The 17,056-nt window shown below is 41.7% G+C and overlaps 1 protein-coding gene across 3 annotated transcripts in view; it reads right to left on the reverse strand.

Annotated features, from left to right (window-relative positions):
* PLXNA2 (plexin A2) overlaps positions 1–17,056 on the reverse strand; it is a 389,564-nt gene that overhangs the window by 63,068 nt on the left and 309,440 nt on the right. For all 3 annotated transcript variants that reach the window (XM_073587292.1, XM_073587293.1, XM_073587295.1), the window contains exons 14-15: positions 14,687–14,804; positions 11,491–11,627 (exon numbers count right to left, since the gene is read on the reverse strand). In XM_073587292.1, the coding sequence (XP_073443393.1) occupies positions 11,491–11,627; positions 14,687–14,804 (255 nt within the window). The remainder of the gene's footprint in view (positions 1–11,490; positions 11,628–14,686; positions 14,805–17,056) is intronic.

A 17,056-nucleotide genomic window follows, 5' to 3' on the forward strand; every position in this document is an offset into this window, starting at 1 on the left:
CATCCAATGGTTCAGCAGGCAGCTATTTCTGCTGACTCTCCCTTACACTGGAGCTCGGCTGTGCTGCTGTCTTCTTAATGAAAAAGTTGCTGCCGACATATCTTGAGGCAGACGACTTTTTACTGAGATCTAAAGGATCGGCAGACCCAAATTGGACATAGCGGATCATTAGGTTCCGCGACAATCATCTGACTTGGGCTCGCCAATACACAAAAGACTGTCAGGCAAGCCTGTCAATATCGGTTAGTTTGGCCAACGGTAGTCTCGTATATGTGGGCCGTTAGGATGCACTTACACTCACCGATAACTGGGAATAAGCATTTCTAAGAATCAACAAATATCACCCGACGTGTGCTTTGCTCATTCATCAGCTTGATTATTGTCCTGTTTCGACAAATTATTTTTAAACTTGCTTAAAGATCATTGTTCTCGGAAGCACGTCATCCAGGACATATGCTGCCGAGAACAATGATATTCTATGCAGAATATGATCATATTAACAACCATATTCTGTGCGCATAGAAGTGTGGGCGGTCTGTCTAAACAGGCTAGGAAATCGGTCTTTTAACCGCCCGGATTGGCCAATACAAAGCACCCTAAGAAACATCCATTCACAAATAACTATTAATAAAATGATGGTAAATGGAAATATTTGGGATAAAGATGCCCAAATTGGGCAAAGAAAAAATAATAGTAGACTGATTATTACAGCTTTCTCACTTGGAAATGGGAGAGAGCCTGAAAAAGCAGATGATAAGTCCAACGTGACATATCAAAATATTAGGTCCCATTCCATAAAATATTCCGAGGAGCTCATTGAGATACATTTCAGGCAGTGCTATAGAACAACATGAGGACATAATTATAGCAGTGAACGCTATTTTAGCGGCTGCGTGAAAGGAGCCTTACAATTTGCTCCTAAATATATGAATTGTGCCAGGAACACGTCCCCTCCCCTTCCTCACTTTTGCTTAATCTCCGCTACCCTCCACCACTGTTGTTTCCCATGTGGGTGTCACGTTTGCACAGAGTGCCGTATTTTACAGAAGAGATAAAGGAATGTGAGGGTGACCTTACCGCCGCTGTGATGGGAGCACGGTGTTTGGGGCAGCGTTTAATGAACTCCGACAGATTGCGAGAATCAAGCACCTGCTTGCCGAGCAATAAAATGAACGTTACAGGGTGGAAAGGAGCGAGAAGCTGAATCCCAATTATGTGTTTTATATATCGTGCTGCCTCTGGACTTAATATAGCCGAGCTCCCAGGAAGATGTCTACCCTTACACTTCTCCGTGATCATGCGTGGGAATGACACATATTCTGCAATTACATTAAAAAATAAGTAACATAACAGCAACTTTTGTGGTAGCTTATACCACGCCCTGTAACCTCTATCACTGGAAAAAATATTTTACCAATACTGAAATAAATGTTTAGTGAACCATGATATGATTGACATGTTTTCTATATACTCCCGTAAAGTCTATGCTAGAAAATGGCATAATGTGTCTGCGGCCTGTCACTGAGTCATCATGCACAATTAGGCTCCTTGTACACGGCTATATTACTCACGGCATCCGGTGCAATTGGCAAAGTTTTTCATGAAAAAAAGCTTCTCCGTCATAATACACCTGAATGCATGACTCAATAAAGAATATAGGACAACGGAGAACCGCAGATAACACATAACGGTATGACAGCTGGCTATACACTTTAGATAGCTGTCCCTCCTGCCCCCCGTATACTTATGCACCCTATATGGGACCAATTCATTAAGACTGACATTGTACCCCTCAACCTTAATGAAGGGGTAAGCAGGAGTAAGGTGCACTGATTCATTTAGCGTTGCATTCCACTTAATGATTTCGGTTCACGTTCAGTGGCGTGAGCCAGGGTTGCCAACTGGACTTTTCAATTTTGCTGCACAGCTTACCAAAAAGTCATTGACAGACAATATTTTTTATGGACACATTTGAAGATCATAATATATTATTAATAGAGATGAGCGAACCCAAACTGTAAAGTTCAGGGTTCATACCAGACACCTGGTGTCCGATGCTGAACTCCGAACACGGACTTCTTCCAGAAGTCTGTTTAAGTGTCAGGAGTTCCAGGAGACGAGAGAGACTGACTATCTCCTTTGAGATCAAAAGGATAAAGTTAAAATGCCCAAACTTTCTGTCGCCTGACCTCTGTTGTCAAGTTCTCATAGACAGGACAGCTAGACTTCCCCTGTACTGCTGATATTATTGTGCATGGACAGATGAATAGTACGGTAATACATTCTTTTTCAGAAAACAACATTAGAAATGAAGATAAAAACACTTTGTAATTCATCTTATTAAAGAAATATGCCTCTTTATCAGTCACTTTTTGTTTCCTGCACTGATCTTTCAAAATCTGCTCGAATTTATCCACAAATTTGTCTGCAGTAAGGGATAAAATTACACTTTCTTCCTATAAACATCTATGGATTGGAAAGGGAGAATGCTGGAGGGAAACAGAAAAGAGACACTGCTCAGGCTTCTAGTGCAGGAAAAAAAACTGCTAAGAAAGCAGGATTTCTTGGCCAAAAATAGTACTTATTCCTGAAAAGTCACTGGAAAGGACCATTACACTTTGACAAGCTATATGATGAACTTCTTTCTTCATTGTATAATTGTATATATTTGGAATGCTGTTAGGAGTACCTTTATATAAAGCTGCTGTCTTCTTTTCAATTAGAAATGGCGTTATAGGAAGTGTGATGACATACAGTCAGGGAATCAATGGACAATTTGCAATACTTGCAATTCTGTAAATGACATACCCATAACACGTATGTAATGGAGTAACGCTCATGGAGCTCAGAGCTGGAACACTGGCACACAAGAATCTCTGCTGACTACAGATTTGCTCTTTATCAATGTCCACTAGTGAATCCTGCTGAACATTTTAGACACTAGATGTTGTTTTCTTTAAATTATGATTAAATTAAGTGTCAAATTCTGCAATTCTCTGAAATGCTGCATGACCAGGGTGCACAACAATGCAGTCAAGTCAGCACCAAATCACTGACATGAAGAACACTTAACTGCCATGCTTTCGTGGGAGAAGTGCACAAACAATCCTATTATATGGGTCTGATTTCTCCCTCGCTGCAGCACATGGGTTACAATGAATATCCCTCTTGGAAAATAATTAATCTTCATGGTGGTATTAACCACTGAAATGAAGATGACACAATAAGAAATAAAAGATTTCTTCTAATAGGCACAGGCTGTGCATAAGTTACAGCGCACGCTGGAATACATGTGCTTTGTGCTGAACCTTATTAGCCTGCGTACCAAACTAAGATTTCTACTTCCATGTTATATGGTAATGCAATTAATGAAACAGACTGCTTGGTGTTGTGACTGTTACACTGTTACTCCTCACACACTTCGCCCACACAATCCACGAAAGTAGACTTCAATGTGAACAATGTCATAAGACCTTAAGAAAGAAATTACTAAGTAAAAAATAAAAGTAATTGGAATAAGCAGACATTATCTGCTAAATCGTATCAAACTGATGGCTAGGGTCTTCACACAAGGCAGTGATAGATGGATATTTCTAATTTTTACCTCTTGATAGATAGATAAATAGATAGATAGATAGATAGATAGATAAAAAGATAAATAGATAGATCTAAGCTGTGTTGCTACTCAATAAGATATACTTACAAAAAATGAAGGTTCTTAGTGCATAAGTTGGCCAATTCATGTGTGCCCATCAACCACGGCAAGATGACACTTCTCTGATGGGTCCTATCCAATTGAACATGCCACTCTCAAAAGATAGATACATAGATAGATAGGTATTAGATAGAATGGAGATGGCTACTGTGGCTGTTAGACACATAGTGGATAGGAGCTAGACCTGGAGTAGTGCGTTAGTACATATAGGACTAAAAGGGGTTAACTGGCCATGATAGGTTAATTATGAGCAGCTGAAGAGTTGGATGAGACTGCTGCTCACCATAATCCCACGCCTGGGTGTGGTTCACTTTATAAAATGAGGCCTGCTTGTCTCACACAGGTCAGTATGTGTGGAGGTGTGCAGATCTCCGGGATTGTGTGGCTTTGCTAAAGGACTAAAGGCCCTTTTACATTTAGCGATGCACCAGCGATCCAACCAGCGATCCGACCCGGTCAGGATCGCTGGTGCATCGCTAAATGATCGCTAGTGAGCTTTCATACAGAAAGATCTCACAGCGATTCAGCAGCGACGCAGCGCACGATACTTACCATTCACACGCAGCGATCCTGGCGTCCTCCCGCCCGCCTCCACGCGTCGCTGGACGTCACAGCAGGAAGCCCAGCAGGAAGCAGACGACGAGAAATGGAGCCGGACATTCTCGCGCGATCAGCGATGGACAGCGGGGGAGCCGGTCGCTGGTAAGTATCACACATAGCGATATCACTAGCAATATCGCTATAACGTCACAAAACCAGTGACGCTTTAGCGATATTGCTAGCGATATTGCTTAGTGTAAAACCCCCTTAAGAATCTGAACTCTGTGCCAAGGGAGATTTCGTGTGGACTTTTTACTTTATGTTTTACTTTGTGCTGGACAAAGGCTGCGTTAGGGTGTGTGCACATGCTGCGGATTCTGCTGCGGATCCGCAGCGGTTTTGGCCCTGCGGAACCACAGCAGTTTCTGCTTTGGTGTACAGTAGCATTATAACCTATGGAAAACGAAAACCGCAGTGCAGACGGTGCGGATTTTTCCGCGGGGTTTTCAATCCGCAGAAAGAAATGACATGTCAATTCTTTCTGCGGATTCTCCTACGGTTTGCCATCTGCTCCATTGTAGAGGTGATAAACCGCAGGGCAAAACCGCAGGCTAATCCGCAGATAAACCGCAGCTCTTCTGACCTGCGGATTTACCTGCGGATTTTACTAAATCCGCGCGGACAAATCCGCAGAGCATTCCGCAGCGTGTGCACACACCCTTTGAGTTTTCCTGTGATGTGGTTTATGAGGACTGCAATAAACCAGCCAAACTTTTAAACAGAAAAGGTTCCTGTGATACCTCCCATCACTCCCAAGTGAGTAGCATTGTTACTATAGATAGATGAATAAATAGATATAAAGAAAGATATTAAATAACACTTTTTTTTTCACCTTTACAAGCTGGTGTGCGGCCTTTAATTTTTTCTAATAGATAGATACGCAAAATGAAGCAGCACTAATACAGAATGAAGTCCAGGTGCAAGCCTTCAGGTCCACAGAGGAAGGAACCACCATGAGAAAAAGTAAAACAGGCAGCCCTCCCATGTCAATATAATGAAAAGATGTGCTATGGAATGGAATCTTTCCATTATGCTGGCATGGGAGGGCTGCCTGTTTTTACACGATAGATAGATAGATAGATAGATAGATAGATAGACAGATGATAGATATGAATTAGAGAGATTGATAGATAAAAAGCTAAGTATTAGGTATATTAGATATACAAAGTTGGTTAAACAATAGACTGATAGGAGATAAACACATAAAAATATACAGTACACAGATAAAATGACAGATGGATGCATAGACAGCTAGATCTAGAACCATAGATGTTTGTGCAAAAGGAAATGAATTCTGCACCATGAATTCTACATTAAACCTCATTAAGCCCTTGAATGCCACTGTAGGACATATGAGCAGACATTGTAGGCCTCCTGTCTTCCAGCATGTACAGTACATACAGTACAGCAGTCCATCAGGCGTCTCTCCCTTCTGCCAGCTCAATCCAGAACGATACATTACAGCTGGCAGGATCTTGCCCCTTCCCTGTGATCAGTTAATTAGCTTCCCATGCTATTATTATGCCGTCAAGCAGAATCTACCCACAACTCGGTGTGCAGGCTGAAGAATGGGAAGCTGTAATTAGCCCCAATCTCGTTATAAAATGCTTCATCTAATCAGGCTCCCCAGCTACACAGTGACTGGAGTAAGTGCTCTCAAAATAGGACAAGGGAGCCAGTGAGCACAGCATGCATGGCCACACGTACCAAATGCTATTCTGTCTTCCGGCATGTTGCATCCCTTATATAATTACTATATGTAAGAGGAATGTAAAGCATGTAGGCAGAGCAAGATAATAGGAACACAGTACGATATTATCTCCATCCTTAACTCATGATGTGTGTAAAATCCCATGACTTAGCCAACGGTAGGAAGACCATAAAGTCACAGATACAAACCAGAAGAAGGCAGCAGCGTTGAAGTCACTCTGAAAAAAGGAAATTATATATATATATATATATAAATATATACTGTGCACATATACATATATATGTATTCTACAGTGCAAATGTTTTAGGTGGGTGTGGAAAAAATAGTGCAAAGTAATAATTCTTTCCAAGAAGTGTAAATCAGATCAATATTTGGTGTGACCAACTTCTGCCTTCAAAGCAACAACAATTCCTCTAGGTACACTTGCACACAGATTTGAAGGAACTTGACAGGCGGTTGTTCCAAACATCTTTGGGAACTAACCACACATCTTCGTTTTTTTTCATGTAATCTCACACAGGCTCCATGATGTTGAGATCAAGGCTCTGTCATCATTCGCAGGACTCCTTATTTGTTTTAATCCTGAAGATAGTTCTTAATTGCCATAATTGTATGTTTGGGGTTGTTGTCCTGCTGCAGAATACATTTGTAACCAATCAGATGCCTCCTTGATAGTAAGGCAGTGGTATTAAAATAATGGATAAGTATCTGTCTGTATATATCAGCATTAAGAACACCCAAGAAATGGGCAACGTTGAGAACTGTAGACGCAGTGTTCATCTTTGGAAACTTGTTTGAGAAGATGAAAGACACGTACGGTAGATGTCCAGCAATGCCATCAACTCAGTATTGTCAGCAACCAGTGGAACCCAGCTGCACACAACTAGTGTTTTGATACATCTGACCAGAAGTGGTCTTCATGGAAGAATTGTGGCCAAAAACAACAGAAAAGAAGCCAAAATTTCTCATCTATGCAAGATAACATAGGAACTGGGGTGTAGAAAAATGGCAGCTGGTGCTCTAGACTGATGAGTCAAAATGTGAAATGTTTAGCAGTAACAGAAGGCAGTCTGTTCACAGAAGGGTTAAAGAGCAGTAGCATAATTAATGTCTTCAGGCAACAGTGAAGCATTGGGGAGGTTCCTTGCAAGTTGGGGTCTGTATTTTTGCAAAAGGAGTTGGGTACTTGGTCAAGAATAATGGGGTCCTCAATGCTGTGAAATACAGGCAGATACTTTTCCATCATGAAATACCATCATGGGAGGCTTCTGATTGGCTTTAAGTTTATTCCACAGCAGGACAACAACCCCAAACATACAGTCAATGTCATTAAGAACTACTCATTTTCTCCATAGCAATATCATAAAAATCTTATTCTCAGTGCTGATATTGTAATACATAGGGGAATTTCAGGACAGAAATTCGGCTGCATAATTGACCTTTGTAGATATATAGTTAAAAGGAATCTATCATCAGAAAATGACCTATTGTTTAAATCAGGTTTTTGTGTTAAATGTATTTTTTTAGCAATTTTTTTTATTTTTAAATATCAAAATTTGTATTTCAAATTGAAAAAATAGACATCTATTTCCTTCCCACTGGCCTGCTGATGGCCCCTATACCTGCCATGTTAGTCCTGTGGTGAAGCACAGCCATATGCTGAGCTTTGTAGGAGAACAGACATTTCTCTACATACTGCAATAATATGGTGTTAATTGTATTATAAGCATTGGAAACCAAACTATCACACGTTAAAGTCCCCTGGAAGGAAAAAAAAAAATAAAAAAGTTATAATAAAAATTCAAATCATCTCCATTTTCCTCTACAAAAAAAAATAAAATAAAATGTTTAATTCTCTGTGGACGGAAAAATAAAAAGTTACAGGTCTCAGAAAATGGCAAAGAGTGAGAATCATAATGATCTCGAAAATCATTTTGCCAGGTCATTTTAACCACACAATTACTATGCTTTCTTGCTTATATAGCGCCATCATATTTTGCAGAGCTTTACAAAAGTTATCAGATGCCTGATGAAGACTTGCACAGTTGAAATGTGCAATGTTTTAAAAAAAAATTGTTCTACTTTTAACCCGTTTCTGACATGTGGCATAATAGTACGCCCATGTTGGACTCCCCCTGCTCAGCGTCGGAGCCTGTAAGTTTCTGGCCACATGAAAGCTGATCTATGCAGCTGACATGTACCGGCAACAGCCGCAGGTGGAATCGTGATCCACCTGCAGCTGTTAACTAATTAAATTCTGCTGTCAATCTCTGACAGCATCATTTAACTCACGCTTACAGGAAGTGTATCGCTAATCCCGCCCATCGGTGACCCTGTCACATGATCGCGGGTCACCGATGGGTCGGCATGACAGGCAGAAGTCTGCAGCAGACCTATATGGTTGTCAATGCCAGATTGCTATGAGCGTCGTCCCGTAGTCGGGGTTCATAGCAGGTGAGCATTTCTGCTACACACAGGAAATCTGATCATCGGCTGTGGGCAGCAGAGGCGATCAAAGTACTGTAGCTTCTAGTCTCCCATGGAGACTAATGAAGCATGCAAAAAGTAAAAAAAAAAATGTTTTTAAAAATCTTAAAAAAATAAAAAATATATATAAAAGTTCAAATCACCCCACTTTTGCCCAATTCAAAATAAAACAATAAAAAAAGGGATTTCCCGGAGATCACCGCATCACAGCAATGGAAGTGCAGGGGCTCCAGGCTTTCACAAAATGTCACTTACTAGATGGTGTTTTGTGATTTTAATAAAATCAGTGTTTTATAAGCAGGAGATTACCACTACAGGACAACTGTCCTTGCGCTTCCTGGTCCAACCATTCCCCAGGCACTAATTAGCAACTTTCTGTCTATACAATGTACATAGAAAGCTGATGCGTGTGCGGGGTTATACACGGCTCAACATTTGAGCTCTCCTAAATCTGCAACAGAGAAATCTGTGATTCTATTATAAATAACTGTTGCACCCAGGAAACTAAGTGATCACTGGAATCAGGCTCTCTGACCCTACATACTACTGATGTCGGATTACACAGGAAAAACCTGCTGACAGATATATTTTCCGCATTTTCACGGCACCTGGAATTTTTCTTTTCCAGTACATTAAATGGTAAAATGAATGGCGTCATTCAAAACTATAACTAGTCATTATATGGCTATGTTGTCAGAAAAATAAAACTAGTTATGACTCTTGAAACGAGGGAAGGAAAAACAAAAATGCAAAAAGGAAAAAATTCCAGGTTCCTTAAAGGGGTTGTCACCACTTTTATATTCCCTGGGGAGCTCATCAATATCAGACCAATGGCGGTCTGCCAATGACCTCACCGATCAGCTGCTCACGATGCAGGATGTAATCAGTTGAGAAGCTGAACAGTACAGCGCCGTCAACTGTATAGTGGCCAAAATGTGGTATTGCGCATCCTTCCCTATACAGGTGAATAGAAATGGATCTGCAGTACCGCTGTAGCCACTACACAGTTGACTGGGCAGTGATAGTCAACTCGTCAACCAAGTGTCGCACCACCACAGATTTAATATTGATGATCATCAACATAACAGTAGTCGACAAAGCCTTTAAGGAGTTAAGTTTAGCATTAAGACACTTCTTTGCATTTAGATTGTGAGCCCCATGGGGGACAGCAATGATAATGTGTGCAAAACTGTAAAGCGCTGCGGAATATGTTAGCGCTATATAAAAATAAAGATTATTATTTGCATTTTTTTTTCCAAATAATGCTATGCAGTATGATACCCTGTTTGCGTCTGCCATGTACATATTTACACAGATGTATTATACACTACATATAATATGTGCTCAGATAAATCTGTGATAAAGAATATCACTGCGTACTTTAATGGGCACGGCTGTGTTCACATCTCATTTAGTTAGCATGCTCGGAAAGATGCCAACATATAATCTAAATGTGTCCATAGGGATACATCATCCAGGCAGAGGCCAAAAGAGGTTTTGGAATAGCATAGTAGACGACACTATTACACACAATGGAATCTAGTGTAAAACAGACATTAAACAAAAAAAAACCCTTTCCTTACAATCAGACCTTATGGCTGACATACGAATAACATTGTACGGAATCCTAAAGTGGCATCTATTCAATTTATGCGTCCTGGTGTATACAATAAATGCAGGCCATGGAAGCGATGTAAACAGAGTTTTATGCCAGTCATATGATAAAAGGAATCTGTCATTGTAGTTTAGATACCCTGTTTGTTAGTGGCATGTTGTAGGGGCAGAGACCCTGATTGCAGCGATGTGTCACTGTGTTGCTTGCCGCAGTTTTGCAAAAGCTTTTCCATCAGTATCTGTAAGCCAAGACAAGGAGAGGGTGATAACTCCAGAAGTGCGCACGGGTTTGTATCCCACCAAGGACAACATCTAGAAGGAGTTTGTATGTTCTCCCTGTGTTTGTGTGGGTTTCCTCCGGGTACTCCGGTTTCCTCCCACATTCTAAAGATAGGGAATTTAGATTGTGAGCCCCATCGGGGACAGCGATGATAATGTGTACAAATTGTAAAGCGCTGGGGAATATGTTAGCACTATATAAAAATAATGATTATTATTATTAAGTGGTGACGTGTTTCTATTATACTTTTCCTCTGATGGAGCAACTCCTGATATTGGCTTCCAGAGACTGATGTAAAATCCTGACCAAATGCTGAATGTGTGAACATGGCCTAATAATCAGTTGCAAACAACTGGAAGGTAGTGGGAGACAGCATAGGCAGAACCAGGCTCCCTGGTCTTGTCTTACTGTTGCAGCCCGTGCCACCCTTCATCCCTCTCTGCTTCTGACCCAACGCTGGCAGGAAGCTGAGGACTCTGGAGGATGCACAGCATACAGTGGAAGGAGTGCTGAGCATCCTCCATTCACACCATAAAAGCAGGTGCCCCTTGTGGACTGGGGCTCTGGGCATTTGCCCAATCTGTACCTCCACCTAATGCTGGCCCTGCCAACATGAAGGTATATAACAGAACAAAAAAAATCTATATATGAAGATATAAACATATGTTGTGCAAACAAGACCACCAAACCCACCCAGACGTGATTTTTGATGCTACTTGTCTTGCAGCCAATACCTCTGATGTTTAATAGTCGTAGAGCAAGAATGAAGATATACTGTATATACTCAGATTTTGCTCTGCGGTTCCCCACACTTCCAATGTAGTGATAGAGATGACTATCATTATCATGGACTGTGTGTTCTTATTGGCGTGCTGCTTTTATCTAGCATTTTATTGACAGCGCACCCTCCCTTGTCGTTTTCCCAACATTTCGTAAAATTTTTTATTTTATGGAAAGAAAAAAAAAACATGATGTGTCAAAATTGCTGCAAAATTGATATTCTTCCCAAACGTATTTTTCACTGGTACTGGTGTAGCGTCACTATGGAACTTGGCATTCGGGCAATGACTTATTAACACTCACCCGTAAAATTCACAGGTCTGGTTGCCGAGAAGAATAGACACAAGGCTTCCAGCTCCGAGATTGTGACCGGTGATCGTTATCATGGTTCCCCCAGATTCTGGACCTCGAGTCGGGCTGATGTGAGACACGGTTGGATTCTGTAAATGAAACAATCAATTTTTATCGATTTTGGGTCGATAAACATTCGCGATCCATCGCTCTTGAGTCCCTCAGGTGCCCTTTTCTAAGCGGTCAAGGTGTATTTTCTGCTTTTATGCTCTCTACACCAAGTGCTAAGGAAAAGAGCCAAGCATCTATGAAGGCACCGATTGTTTTATTTCTATTCTGATGATATGGAGACGCATTAATGCCTGGCAGAAAATTCTCTGATAGTATAAGAAGAAAATGGGGCCAATAAATAAGCCGAATATAAGAATAGGTTCCAGATAAACAGACAACTTAATAGATGACAGCCAAGGGCACAGGCAGATCCGTAAGTGGCTGATAAAAATATACAGCGATCTGCAGCCGTCTCTCATGTATTTGCAATTATTCTATTTGCAAACTCTTCTTCTAGCCCACAGCAATAACCTGCAGTGAGCAGACAACAGAACGGCTGCAATAAGGGGTATTATGTCTCTCATGCCAAGCAATAATGATAAAAGTGGATAGGGAAATCGGAGGATATTTGGGGCACTGTGGAGATACTGCCATGTCGCTCGCTCGCTGCCGAGGAAGGAGATGGAGCAAGACGCCGCCGAGGTCTTACAAAGGTTGTTGCAGGTTCAGGTTCCCATAAATCAGAAATAATGAGTGGGATTGTGTCTTGTGGGTGCAGGTACGCAGCGGTGGAATCCATTACATTGTTGGCAGATACACATGATCCTGGGACAGTGGGACGTCTGAATCCCAAGCTTAGATGCTGCCGATATGCTGTGTTCTCAATTTAAGTGCTACTGCTAGAAGCTGAGCCCCCTTATCTCCACGTCCTTCCGACCTTGACCGTGTGACCCTTATCCAGATGTTATTTCGCAATATACAGTGTGCCATCTGATGTAGTGAGATAAACCGTGCTTTATTCTTCCACAGCCACATTCAGTAACATCCCGTTACCATCCTATTGTGGGGGTGAAGCCCGCTGATAGGGCTGTATTCAAGGGCACGCATATGTAAGGATAAAAGCGGGGGAGATTTATGGGAAAACGCTGGGGAAGACACACACTGAATTTGTCAGTTAATTGTAGGTTACTGGTCTCCTATGGGATCGACTGGGAGCCGCGCTGGGAACCAGCACAGATTCTCCGTAGCGCCACAGAGAGCACTCAGGCGGTTCAGAGAAATAAGTAAATCATTGAATAGTCAGTCGGGTCACGAATTTGCTCTAGATCTGTTATGCAGAAGATTTTTATGCATAAAATAATCTTTTATCACTAATTTTATTCTATTTAATGTTCATATGTTTCACTGTTTTCTAAATCTTTCCCGTCAGTGGATTGGTAAAAAACGGTGCATTTACTGATCGCATTGCTCCATTGTGAGCAGAACGTTTCCGCTCAGGGAGCTCTGAGTGACTTAAAGTATAACTCAACTTTTAAATAAATTTTGATATGTTGTTGCAATGGTTAAAGGGTTTTACATTGATGACCATCCTTAGGGTATCGATGTCTGATCGGCGAGGGTGCGACACCCAGCATTGCCGCAGATCAGCAGTTCCTGGTGTCAGTGGCGGCCGAAACTACACAGATGAGGAGCTGCACAGCACAGCGCTGTTGGCTGTATAGTGGCCGCGACTGGGTACTGCACATTCACCCCCTATTGATCTGAATAAAGAGCAGATGACGGCCACATAGAAGAGTTTTACCAGCTATATGTGGCTTCAGTTTGTGCACCCCTAAACCAAGGGGCACAAAAACTCACCTAATCCTTCAGTGAGCACAGAGCGAAGTCAGGACTCAAACTTTCTATTAAGCCAATACAACGCCCATGTTAGCTGAGTGATTCTGGCCCTTGGCTTGAGCATACAATGGTGGGGGTCTCAGGACCCGGACCCCCACAAATAAACTATATATAAAAGGCCTACAGCATATCAAAAATTAGGGCAAACTAAGCACAATGAAAATAGAAGTTCTGTCATCATATTTTTGACATATTGGGTATACTGACCGGACGTCATGACAATGATAAAAAAAAGAAAAAATGTTAGAAAACTGGAAGTTTATTCTGTCAACCAACATCATCTGCTACGTGTGCATGTGGCCCTATACTCCTCAGTCAGGAGGACCCTGAGCAAAACTGTCTGAACACAAGCAAAATTAGAAAGGGCACTTCATTGTGGAAAATGTGTTGGAAGCTTAGAATTTCTTGGCGCTGCCTGAATATGATGGGGACAGTCACCTGAGACGCAGAAATAGTAACCAAGGCAAGGTCACCATGAAGAAGAGCGGACAGGATAAAAAAACGTCATTAATTAACAGAGAAAAGAATGACGTCTGTTCTATGAAGTGGCTCCCTTACATGTCGCCATTAATAGGATGGACTCCTTTAAGGGCCCTCATTCTGCCCCTATCTGTATTTTCCAGGCTACTTTTGTTAAATGACATCATAAAGCACAGAGTGACAGTTATGGCTGGTTACATGATTAAGGGGAGCCGCGTGCAGTTGAGCTGCAGAAAGCTTAGCATTGATTTTTCAGAAAAAATGTGTCATTTTATCATGAGCTTGAGCAAACCTATAATTTGCTGCTTGGGAGGACTAGGTGCAGTGGATTGGAGGACAGAGCTGCTGCTTCCATCATCTCTATTAGCAGAATAGGAATGGCCACTGGAAGAACAAGGCTTACACATTGGCCAACCTAGTGAAAATGACAGCATTGTGACTTTTATGACTTTTTGTGGCATGATTAATATTGCAAAATTTTATGGACTATGGATACTTTTAATGGTATGAAAATAAATGTTTCTGGTTCAATTATGTTCATCCTCATTACTCCCATATTACTGCCGAACATTGACATCTTCAAGCTAACCATTGTTTCCGATGGAGCAAACCAATCCCCTATCTCAGCTTTGTGAGTCCATCTTGGTACTATGTCTGGAACAGCTGACGCAACCTTTGTAAAACTCCTTTATGATCGTGTCTGCTCGGTTTGACGAGAACCAATTTCAGAAGGGCACAGAGTAGACAGATCGCTATGTTATGGATGCCGTTTGCTACTCACCACAAAGCTGTACTGCTGCAAAGATCGGGCCATGAACTCCGGCTTACATTCCCCGATACACAGAAGCACTGGTCCGGAGCTGGATGTCGGAGGCGCCGGGCCCATTTCACATACAATTCTATAAAAAAGAATAGATAAAAACCTCAATATAGTCAAGGACATGCAGGCATGCTTATATTTAGCCCATTTACTTAGAAAGCCCTCATCTTAGCCTCCTGGATCATGCTTTCGCTTGCCTACCATTATCTTCATCCTCTTCACTCTTTTCTACCTCGTCTTTGAGTTCTTTCTATCCGTTCTATGACCTTTCTTTCCAGCTTTGCACATTTACGCTATCGCCCCTATCCTAGCACATAACGTGCCCCCCATTGTTCCCCATCACCCTTCTCTGCTTCCCTCCAGCTGACTGTCTCTTTTTCCTATTAGAACCCTCCAGAGATCTGCATTAAACTTGCAGATTGCCAGATGGACACCCCTGGATTCACACCAATAAAAGTAACAGCAGCTCACAAAACCTTAACCCTTCTGTCCTTTTCCACTGCAGTGCATCTGGAAAGCCCCAACAGAAAGCGCAGCGGACTAAGAGCTTAAGTCTCCACGGGAAACAGTCTCTAAGCGTAGATTTAGAGGTGCTTCGAAACCCAGATGGACGGAGTCAGACTCTGTCAGCCATGACAGATGAGAAAAAGTGCTGTGTGATCCCCAATTGTGTCCTAACACAAAAGGGGTGCACTCCATCATCCTGACATCTGCACTTGTAAGCCCCAGTCCGGCTGTTCTTTTCTAAGTCTGAGAGCTCTGCGGTAGGCAGATTTCTCACTGTAGAGACAGGTGCACATAAGAAATGCTTTCATCTTTCCACAATGTATCAAGCTATAAAGTCTCAATAGTTAATATGAGACAATCCAAAGTCATTTGTGGACTATTTCCTCGAAATCAATCAGATGCATGGAAATCCAAATCTCCAGCCGTAAACAGTTCTGCTAGTCGACTTCCAGCACATTTCATTCTGCGCCATTAGTATTCTACACCTCTGCTCCAGGCATATGGCATTATCTACAGTACAGCAATCATGTCGTTCCTTGTATAGGAAACGGCACTTTGGATTAGGTGGCATTAGAGGAGTGAATCTGTCACCTAGGAAGAATGAAATAATGTACAAATATATGGCATACTGAGTTTTGGTCAGCTATAACAGTACAATGTGCACCCATGTACCAACCCTTCAGCTGTGATAGGAGCGGCGGGTGACTTTTTCATAAAATAATTTCAGTCGTGATGGATGAACCCCTTATAGAGGTGTAAAGACAGCCAACGTAAAGGACAGCGGCTGTGCTACAACGTCTGTACTACAACGTCTGTACGTGAACCAAGAAGTTATCATCTTCATATGCGTCATGTGTTTGTGAGATGTCATCTGTGTATGTGGAGGACATGGAACTACATTGTGAATGTCAAGTTTAATTATAAAGTAGCCAATTTTGGAAAATGTTTCCCTATCACACACTTGACGGCGCAGCCTATAATAGACTGGAGGCCCATTAAGAAGCAGAGCTGTGCGCCACGACAAACATCTCTACATCGGCAGTTGTCATCTCACAGCACTGTCAGTTTGAGTGGAGGTGAAGTAGGGCAGAGCTGATAGTTATGTCTCAGAGCTGTGCTCTACAACGCTCCTGAACTTGTAATCACAGTAGATGCTGGCAGTGAAATTGGTGAGGAGAGCAGAACTCTGTTTTGTTACGTCTCACATACAGTAGAGAAAACATGTACTCTGGGGGCATGTCCTTTTTTCTCCCCTGTATGATGCATCCTGCTTATGATTGGTCACTGTCATACAGGGGAATAGTAATCGCCCCCTGAGAGGAATCTCTGCTAATGTCCCCTTAGTTTTAATGAGAATTAGCATATAAACTTCACTAGCTAATATCTAAGAATGGAGATAAAGACATACAATTATTCAGCTCTGCAGCCACAGTTCCATGATGTGGACAGTTTAACATGCTAAAACTAGTAAAAGGTCACATTCTCACAATTGTATTAGTATTTGCAGGTTTAAGAAATACTCTCAATATCATTATTTACTTAGGAGTGCTTGCAGTCTGTAGTGACTCATTATTAGGCCTTATTCAGATGGCCATAATGATGGTGCATTTTAGAAATAATGTTATGGCTGAAAATCCCATCTCTACTGTATGTTGACCTGAACCTACTGGTATTGTAGAGATTTATGATACTGACATTTAGGATCAGTAGACCTGAAATCAAGCCCGGTTTTGGGATCATAATAAAGATGTTGAAATGTAGCAGAGTAACAGCCATCTGAATAAGGCCTTAACCTCTCCTGCTTTAGAAGCAGGCCATTCACCT

This window comes from Dendrobates tinctorius, unplaced genomic scaffold, assembly GCF_039654945.1.
Source record: "Dendrobates tinctorius isolate UK_male_01 unplaced genomic scaffold, ASM3965494v1 ptg000098l, whole genome shotgun sequence".
Taxonomy (NCBI): Eukaryota; Metazoa; Chordata; class Amphibia; order Anura; family Dendrobatidae; genus Dendrobates; species Dendrobates tinctorius.